The sequence below is a fragment of the Balaenoptera physalus genome, assembly GCF_965194825.1.
Source record: "Balaenoptera physalus genome assembly, chromosome: 20".
In the NCBI taxonomy this organism is placed as follows: domain Eukaryota; kingdom Metazoa; phylum Chordata; class Mammalia; order Artiodactyla; family Balaenopteridae; genus Balaenoptera; species Balaenoptera physalus.
In genome coordinates, this window is record NC_138901.1 from 48,406,495 (window position 1) to 48,416,919 (window position 10,425).

The following is a 10,425-nucleotide window of genomic DNA, read 5'->3' on the forward strand; positions in this document are numbered from 1 at the left end:
TCAAGTAAAACATTAATTTTTAACTGCCTTCCACAAGCATCAAATATTCATGTTAAAATTTTTTCCATCACATAATGAGAAATGAATTTATGTGAATTTGTGACACTAGCTAATTATAGGTTTTTAAAAATATAGAAATGAAATAATTTATCTTTCATATGATAAAAATTATTCTTTGAAGGAACTGGAAAATCTGTTATTTTCCATTTATACGAGGAGTCTACGTATAAACATTTTAATTCAGAAAGGAAATATAGATATTCTTTATAAAGCATCTAAACTATTTTAAAACCTTTATATTTAACTGGTTTTAAAGTGAGTGAAGGCTTTTTCAATACAGGAGGTTTTAGTTTAATTAAAAATTTTAAAGTGACAAACTTTTGGCTTGAAAAAGAATAACCTTTAAAATGAACAAGGTTCCTTCCATACATAAATTGCAAGGGGAAAAGAGAAAGAAATGGAGGAGAAATCTGTAGGTAAAACTTGAAAGACATAAATCAACCATAATATGTAAATCTTCTTCAGCTGCTGATTTAGATTAACAAACTTTTTTTAAAAAAATAAGAAAATTAGAAATTTGAGCACTGGATATTTGATGGTATTGAAAAACAGTAAATTTTCAGATTTGATGATTGTACTTTTTTAAAGTTTTTATCTTTTAGAGATATTTACTGATGTATAGCTGAAATAAGTCTTGTATTTTCTTCAGAATTATATAGGGAGAGTGGAGGGCATAGATGAAGCAAGAATGGTCATGTGTAGATAACTACTAAGGCCAGGTCTTGATTACATGTGTATTCTTTATACTATTCTGCCCACTTTTATATGTTTGAAATTCTCCATAATAAAAAAAATTTTTTTCTTAAAAAACTAAGCTAAAGATCAGAAAATTTGAACTTGTACTACACAGTTTATTTCCTGTTAAATAATTTCTTCTATATCCTTTGAGCCTGGTATTTCTCATTAGCAAGATAGATTGAGATTCTTAGGTGTGACATCATAGATGGGGCTTAAAAGAGTAGATAAACAGCTGGTAGGGAAAGAAGGCCTATTTGTTGTGTTTCGATGGCAGAAGTTACATTGGTAGTGTGCTGCTTTTATAAAGGACTTGAATTTCAGATGCCTTAAAGTCTTTTTTTCCTACCCTAGTGACTTCTTTTTTTGTACTTGGAATAAGATCCAAAACACTTACCATAATTTAAAGAGACTTTGTGTGATATAACCCTGCCTTTCTCTTCTGTTTTATCCCAGTCTATTTTCTTCCCACCCACTATGTTCCATAAGCACTGGCATTTCTGTTTCTATAATCTGCCTGGTTCTTTCTTGCCTCAGTGCCTTTACATTGCCTGACCAACACCTATTCACCCTTCAACTCTTAGAGTAGTTTTGCTTCAGGGAAACTCTTTCTCCCACTCCTCTTTACTTTTTCCCTTCATAATAATAAATGTCACAATTATATTTTTGTGTAACTATTTGTTTAATGCCTTCCTCTCCTGTGGTCTCCAGAACAGGGATGATTATCAGTTTTATTCATCAGCTTTACCCGAGAGCCTCCCACAGTACCCGCCAGATAGAATGCACTTAGTAAACATTTTTTGAAGAGAGGAGTAAAGGAATGAATGGTAGATATGGCTCCTCATGCTCTTAGAGCAACACTGATTATTAAAAATCGGGCATTTCTTTCCAGCACTCTCCTGTGCAGGGGTTCTGGTAGCATGTAGTATAACCCAGTTGCCTCTCTCATATTGGCGTAAGTAAAATTGTCTTTGATAGTGATTTTACAAAACCTATCTTAATGTTTTGGACCATGTTTCTTGATTGATAAATTTAGTTAATCTCAGTGTTCAGTTGTAACCAAGCCTAAAATCATTAATGAGTTAATAGTGTCTTTTTGCATTTATGTCATATTTTGTTTCTTTTTTGTTTCTCTAAATTTGGCTTTTTTTTTTTTTTTCCTTTTCCCAGGTACTCTCTGCCCTTGACATACTCCAACCTCCACACATTGACTATTTTGAAGAAATGTATCCTAACCAGGGAATGTGAAAGAAGGGAGCAATTTTTTATTAATTTGTTCTTCTAGCACCTTCTGGGGTTCATGCCTTGAAGTGTATTAAGTCTCATCCTTGCAGAAGTGGTTGAGTACCTGGAACCAGGTAATTTTGAAATCCCAAGTATCTGACAGAGCACAACATTATCAATATATCCTGAGTGGTGATACCACAAAACAAGACTTCTGAACAGATATTTCATTTAATCGCCACAGCCTTGTGAGATAGGTATTGCTATTCCCATTTTGCTGGTGAAACCACTGAGGCAGCTGTGTTGTAGTAGAACTCAATAAAGTGCTCTTATCACTATACAACAACTGCCAATCAGTCAAGAAGGTAATACTGCCCTTTTATCCACCACTTGGGGTAAGGTGAAAATTAAAGAGAGCTCTTGAATACTATAATTCTTGGTGATATTTTATCCCACCAGTCCTTTGTGGAACTAATCCCTTTGTGCAGTAAAGGGTTAACTCAGTGGACTTGGGGTGCTCCACCCCTGTACATTCCAAAGAAGAGACTGGCCCTTGACCAGCTCCTGGCTGATAGAGTCTTTGTATACCTCTTGGTATACAAAAATGAGATCTTGGGCCAGGCCAGATGGTTCTGACACACCTTTTTTAAAAAGTATAAAATTAATCTAAGGAAAGAAGGATTGAGAAAGTTCTTTTCTCCTCAGCTATAGGTCAGTGGTAGCAACTGAGGTGAGAACATTAAGGATTCCATTTCTTAGACTTCCTGAAGATTACCTGGCTCCTCACTGAAGAAAAGAAGGAAGCTGGTAGGATGGGGGCAGTACTTGTTTCATTCAGCAGAAGCAACTTTCTACACCTGGCCAGGAGCCACCTTCTTTATCCTTTTTGTTGGTGGGAAGGGCATCCACATACTAGAAGGCATTCCTCTGAGTGTGTAATACTGTTTCTGCCTCTTTGGAAATTAAGAAATTTTCTTTATTAAATAATAATTTTACTGGATTTACAGGTATGTCAGGGGTCCCCAAGATCACCCTCAGGGTTGATGATTCAGTGAAAGGACTCAAGGACCCAGGAAAGCTGTTCTACTCATGGTTACAGTTTATTACAACAAAAGGATATAGATTAAAATCAGCAAAGGAAAAAGGTACATAAGGCAGAGTCCAAGAGAAACCAGACACAAAGTTCCAGTTGTCCTCTCCCAGTGGAATTGCACAGATAGAGTTTAATTCTCACAACAACAGTGTATGACAACACAGGTAAATGTTATTGACCAGGGCAGCTCACCTGAGCTTTGGTGTCCAGAGTTTTTATTGGAGGTCAGTGAGCCTTAGGGACTGACCTTAGCAACTCAGTCTTCAGCCCTCCTCCCTTCTCCTCACCCAGAGGTTGAACTAATACAGCTGGCCCAGGGCCCCAGGTGAACAAAAACAGGTGTTCACCATAAATCACATTGTTAGTGTAAGCCATCTGGTATGGCCAAAGCATCATGTATACTAAGACATTCATATGAGGCAGGATATTGCAAGAGTTCAGAGGTTATTTCCCAGGAGCCAGTTGGAGGCCAGTCCTAAAGACTTTTGGAATGTGTAGGTTTGGGGCAACCCAGATCTGCTGAATTAACCCTTTACTACGCTTAGACCATCTCTGGGGAATGAATGTTTTCATATAAGATAATTGGTGAATATGAGTATTTTAAATGAATGTCAGATATTTTTAGAATTTCTTCACTGAACTTAGCTAATTCATTATATCCATGTCTGTCTTATCTTATAGTTCAAGCATGAATTGTTTACATCAGGCATTAATTTTTTGTACTTGGGTTTGTCATTCCTTTAAAAACCCTATGTGTGCTTTTATAAGCTAGGAGTTCTCAATCACTTATTATTATAGGCCATAATTTGAGTCTGGGAGATCCTGGATTCATTATTATCTCAAATACTTGCAAAGCAGAGGAAATTTTAGCATAGTTATGGTTTAAAACCATGAGTGGTTGGTAGCTGATTTCAGCCCATTTCATTAGCTAGCAGAATGTTTCTATGAAATTCTTTCCCTAAAATTGTTCATGAATGTTTAAATTAAAAGCCTTTGTCATAAAATATTCATGGAACCCCTAGTACACCATTTACTTAAATGTTTTACTTTTTTATTTAATTATTTACCTTCAGGTTAAAAGATTGACACCTGTGCTTTCACAGTAATTAGCTGGCTACAGATGGAAAAACCTTCAAACCTAAACCTCAATATTCTTTATTTCTGTTGTATAATTTTTAGCTATATGTAGAATGATACACAGAAAAAAGGTGTTTTCCAGTGGTGGTGCCATTTGGAAAGCACCAAATCCTGTTAACATAAAAAAGAATTAAACCTATAGCTGCTACAGGATTATAAAGACTTTTTAGGAAGGCATGGTTTAGCTTGGGAAACAAAATACTAAAATTTTGTGTTTTAGAACAGCTATTAAATGGAAACATTAAGAAATGCCTTAGTTATTACATATATGCTCTGCCCGATTCTTCTAATGTTCTAAATAGAAAGTTTTCTGTGTCCTGTGCTTTTTAATACAAATAAATTTGTTGTAGTCAAAGCAAAAAAAAGTTTTCCCCTCAGTTTCCCTCTGAAAAATAAGAAAACTTACTACCTACAACACAAAAATATTGAGGATTAATAGGATCTCAAGTTACTGTTTGATTTCAACTTAATATAGTATCCCTCTGTGCCAGCAGCTCCCTCTATAGTATCTCAAAATCATGGCATACACATTACACATGGTTTTAGACAGTGCTTTTTTCAAGTTGGAGGATTTTAGAATGGATAATATTTTGAATTTTAAATATATGATCTTGGAATTGTGCTTTGAAGAAACTATTTTTGAGGACTGTTTGAGGCTCTTGTTTTAGGTAAGTTCTGTGTACACATATTGCTATTCATCTAATGGATGTTCTAATATTTAGTCGATAAAGGAGTCAGTTTATAGAGTCAAAAATATATATCATATTATTTAAGTTGTAAAGGGAAAGAAATAATCTTTAGTAATCTTCCATTGAACATAAAGTACCATATCATTACACTTTTTTCTAAGACTAGAAAATTGGGATGTTATATTGCATATGTAAGTTTTCGCAAATAGTATTTTAAACCAGGTCTTTTTAAAACTAATTGAATAGTTAATATCATTTTCGAAAATCTGAGGTCTATGAACATTTTGATCTAATCAGGTGTCACAATCACAGTAAGTGTCAACATGGGTATCACACAGTTAATCATATGTTTTTCCCTAAAACTGTAATAAAAATGATTATATCAGTGCCCACCAAAGATTTAGCTTGGGTTTTGAAAGACCATGCATCTTTAGATACCTCCTTAAGCAACTTTTAAAAAGACAATGATTATAACTGTTTACAAATCTTCCTACAGGGTTCAACAGATGAGTCAGGTATGGAAAGAGCAATAAATTCTACTATGATCTCTGTATCTTTTAGCGTTTGTGTTTTCATAGTTTTAAAATCTAATATATACACCTAGAAAATATATTCTTTAATAATTAAGAAAGATTATATTTTTTCTGAATTGAGCTTTCAGCTTGTTAAAGGATTACATTATTCATCTTGCACTTTGAGTTCCTATTTGGAAATGTGTATGAAAGCAGTTTGGCATTTAATTACTTTGAGCCTACTGAAATTTCATCCAAGAGAAACAAGTTTCTAATTGTTTGATTGGAAAACATTACTTATCATGCTTCCATCAGGATTCTGGACTCTGTAACATAAACAGGCCCCTTCCCAGAAAGTACTAGATGCCAACTGGATTAGAAATTAAAATTTGGCTTGCTTTGGGAAAAGCTTCTTTTTAACTTGAGAAACATAATCTTAGCATTTTATGGAGAAGAATATGGATGGTACAGGTCTTCTGTGCTAGAAACAATTACAGCCTAAAACCACTGGAAACAAGATGTCTAACGGGATGACTGTGTGTCCCAGTTTGCCAGGACTCCTGGATTTTACCTGATATCCTGGTATAAATACTAAATAAGTTTCTCCTTTCACTTTCAGAAATGGCCCCGTTTGAATTAATAGGTTTGGCTTGTGCAGGCAATGTTTAAACAGGAATTTCTTGTCGTAAAGGCAGCGAGGGAACCTACACATCCAGTTCAGCCAGTTAAAGTCCTTGGTAGGCAATAATGTAATACTATCACTTAAACTACTCCCAGATGCAGTAGTTTAATTGATAGTGTTAGTATACTATATTTTATATACACAATATGTAATTCCCTAGTGCTATGAAACAGCTCTATAACCCTCAGGGAATCTTAGGAGCCAGTGAAAAGCTAAGAACAAACAAAATAAAATGTGTATATGCATATATAAGTACACTCTTTCTGCAACAACAGTACCAGCAAGGACCAGAAATCTACATTTTAGGAGTTCTGAAGATTCCCATATTGTTAGAATTTCCTCTTCATTTATTCAATAAGCATAAGCATCAACTATGTTCCTAGAACCAGGAATTTTTTTCTGTTTTGCTCACTGTTGTATTCCCAGCGCTTAGAACAGTACCTAACATATAGTAGGTGCTACATAAATAAGATAGTCTCTGCCTTTCAAGTTTGTAATCTAGTGGGGGATACAATCATGTAAACAATAATTATAATATAGGTTGGAAAGTATAGTGATAGAAAAAAAATCTACACATCCTGAGAGCGTTGAGGATCTGATTTTTCACTCTTTCCCATTTTAGTTTCCAAGCTGATTACTTGAAAAGCATTTGATGATTTAAAACAAAAACTTTCACTTACCCACTGTCACCAATTCTGGCTCCTTAGCCCTGAAGCCTAGGACAGAGACAAAGAAAGGCAAAACCAAAGAAAAGTTAGCAGAACAGTCCAAGAACAGCAAAATTCCTGACTTTAACCACCTTAGTATCTACTGACTCTTTGGCTCTTTACTTTTTTAAAATTTAGTGTGTCAGGCATTGTTCTAAATACCTTTAACTCCATTTTAAAGATGAAGAAACTGTAGCTCAGAGAGGCAGATAACTTGATCAAGGTCACTTAAAAATGATAGAGCTGGGATTTGAACCCATGTTGACTGGTCCAATGGGCCAAGAGTGCTCTTAACCCACTGATGCCTGTTAATGTTTTCCCTCAAGAACAATGTTTCCCTCAAGTCTGTGGGGTGAGATAAGATGTAAAGAAGAAACTATTATATATGGTAGAATGTGCCAAAAGAATATAGACAGGTGATGTGGGACTTTAAAAGAAAACACAAGACTTCGTGGAGGAAAAGACATTTCAGTTGAGTATGGAAGGATGAGAAGGATTTGGATGGGTAACATTGAGGAGGGTGGATATTCCAAATGGAGGGAATAAGTATTAGCATCTTTTAGGGAATGGCTAGAGTTCAGAATGCACGAATAATGAGAAATTAAGCTAGTTAGGGCCAAGTCATGGAGAGCCTTGAATGTTGAACTAAGGAAATTCATCTTTATTCAGTAGGCATTTTAGGGCCCAATGAAAGATTTTTGTGGTGAGGAATGACAGAATTGGAAGCGTACTTTATAAATTTAACAAAGAATTTCTGTTTGGGTGATGAGAAAGTTCTAGAACTGGATAGTGGTGATAGTTGCATAACATTGTGATTGTGCTTAATGCCACTGAATGGTGCGCGTAAAATTGGTTAAAATGGTAATTTTTATTATGTATATTTTACCAAAAAAATTTTTTTAATTAAAAATACCTGAACAAGGACCTGACTTTTGGAGCTGAGAGGCAGTGACTACTGTGTCCAATATAGTGAAAGGACAGAAGGATTTTTGGCAATTGATTGGGACTTCTTTAGCCATGTACTCAACAGCCTAGGTTGTCGAGTTGATGACTGGTTGGGTATTTACAGAGGCAAGACAAGGAAATGAAGAAATCTGAGGGGCTGCTTAGAACATTACAGAATGGCTGGTCACATCAGTAGAGAAGTAATTGAAATCAGAAGAGGACTTGGCGTACTCTGAGAAAGGGGAGAGGCAAGATCCAAAGACAGATGTTGGGATGACAGCAAATAGCAGGCTCAGCAGGAGTAGTCGTGTGGTTTGAATATGGAGATTATTCTAAGAAAGGAAGAACAAGTTGTAGTAGCTTCAAGATCTAAAGCCACGCTTTGAAGTGGGTGAAGTAGAATAATAATGAAAGTCTTTAGAGTTCAGGTGGTTGAGAAACTGAGGGGTAGAGACTCTCTACCCTGGCCGCACATCACATTCACCTAGGGAACTTTAAAAAAAAAAAAAAAAAGAAATGAACAGACCCTGCATCCCAGAGATATATATACACACACACACACATACATATATATATATTCTTTTTCATAATCTTTTCCATTATGATTCATTACAGGATATTGAATATAGTTCCCTGTGCTGTACAGTAGGACCTTGTTGTTTATCCATTTTATACAGAATAGTTTACATTTGCTAGTCCCAAACTCCCAATACAGCCCTCCCTCACCCCACTTTCCCTTGGCAACCACAAGTCTGTTCTCTATCTGTGGGTCTATTTCTTTTTCGTAGATAAGTTCATTTGTGTCATATTTTAGGTTCCACATGTAAGTGATATCATATGGTATTTGTCTTTCTCTTTTGGACTTACTTCTAGTACAGTAATCTCTAGGTCTATTCATGTAGCTGCAGATGGCATTATTTCATTCTTTTTTATGGCTGAGTAATAGTCCGGGGTGTGTGTGTGTGTGTGTGTGTGTGTGTGTGTGTGTGTGTGTGTGTGTGTGTGTGTGTGTGTGTGTGTACCACATCTTCTTTATCCATTCATCTGTCGATGGCCATTTAGGTTGTTTCCATGTCTCGGCTATTGTAAATAGTGCTGCTGTGAACATGGGGGAGGGGTGCGTGTATCTTTTTGAATTATAGTTTTGTCGGGATATGTGTCCAGGAGTGGGAGAGTGGGATTGCTGGATCATATGGCAACTGTATTTTTAGTTTTTTAAGGAAACTCCATACTGTTCTCCATAGTAGGTGCCCCAGCTTACATTCCCACCAGCAGAATAGGAGGGTTCCCTTTTCTCCACACCCTCTCCAGCATTTGCTATTTGTAGACTTTTTAATTATGGTCATTCTGACCAGTGTGAGGTGGTGCCTCATGGTAGTTTTGATTTGCATTTCTCTAATAATTAGCAATGTTGAGCACCAGAGATTCTGATTTAATTGGTTTGAGTTGGATCCTAGGCATCAGTTTTTTTTTTAAACTTCTCTCCAGTGAACTTAATGTGGCCTCGGGGTTGGGATCTACTAGACTGAAGCACTGGAATGATTCTCGGTATGAATGTTGAAGTTACCAGTGACCACCTGGGAGACTTTGAATACGCAAATGTAAACTAGCTTTTTGTGTCATGTAGCTAAAATCAGGATTGTTGTATAGGCTGCTAGAAAAGACAAGGATGAGAGAATGTGGAATGTGGAATTAGCTTCTGTTGTATATTTTTTAAGAGGTTTTTGAGCATAGCAGTGGGACCAACCATAGCCTGGAAAGGGTAGGAGAGAAGAAGGCAGCTTACTCCTTCTCTACTTATCAGCTCTTTTTTTTTTTTTTCCATTAATTTTTGGCTGTGTTGGGTCTTCGTTGCTGCTTGCGGGCTTTCTCTAGTTGCAGCGAGCGGGGGCTACTCTTCATTTCCGTGCGAGGTCTTCTCATTGCAGTGGCTTGTCTTTGTTGCAGAGCACGGGCTCTAGGAGTGCGGGCTTCAGTAGCTGTAGCACGTGGGCTCAGTAGTTGTGGCTCGCGGGCTCTAGAGCGCAGGCTCAGTAGTTGTGGTACACGGGCTTCGTTGCTCCATGGCATGTGGGATCTTCCCGGACCAGGGCTTGAACCCATGTCCCCTGCATTAGCAGGCAGATTCTTAACCGCTGCAGCCACCAGGGAAATCCTGTTCCTTGGCTCTTAATATCTGGGTTTGTGTATACGTGCATTTATTTGCTTTGGAGGGCTGTGATGATGGAAGATTAGTAATCCCAGGCTCTACCACCTACATTTGACAGACACAGAAGCTTGCCTTTGCCTTCTCTAGGGTACTTTGGGAAGAAAAGAGCTGAGGTTTGAAATAACATAATATTTTCTAGGATGCTTTTTCTGTTTCATTGCATTTGTGGTTATAGCCTTAGTGACAAGGACTCAGCCAACAGAATTTTCTGGGCCATGACAGGGGATGTAGAATGACAACTTTCCAGGGTTTTTTTCTTTTTTTCCGGTGGTAGACTAGACTTCTTTTTCTTTTTTTAGTCAATTTTACATCGCAAATTAAAGGTAGTTTTAATTTTTTGATTTTTGATATTCTATACAACAAATTAGTTACCTTAAAAAGAAGAGGAATTTGCCTTAGTCTGGGAAAGAGATTGTTATATTCAAACATTTT

General features: G+C 36.6%; 1 protein-coding gene across 7 annotated transcripts in view; it reads left to right on the forward strand.

The window, feature by feature from the left end:
- The window catches only part of NLK (nemo like kinase), a 148,402-nt gene that overhangs the window by 94,986 nt on the left and 42,991 nt on the right, over nt 1–10,425 (forward strand). For all 7 annotated transcript variants that reach the window (XR_014257664.1, XR_014257665.1, XM_082442281.1 and 4 more), the window contains exon 3: nt 1,966–2,021. Coding sequence is in view for 5 of the 7 variants with exons in the window: in XM_082442281.1 (XP_082298407.1) it covers nt 1,966–2,021 (56 nt within the window). In the remaining 2 variants the exon portion in view is untranslated. The remainder of the gene's footprint in view (nt 1–1,965; nt 2,022–10,425) is intronic.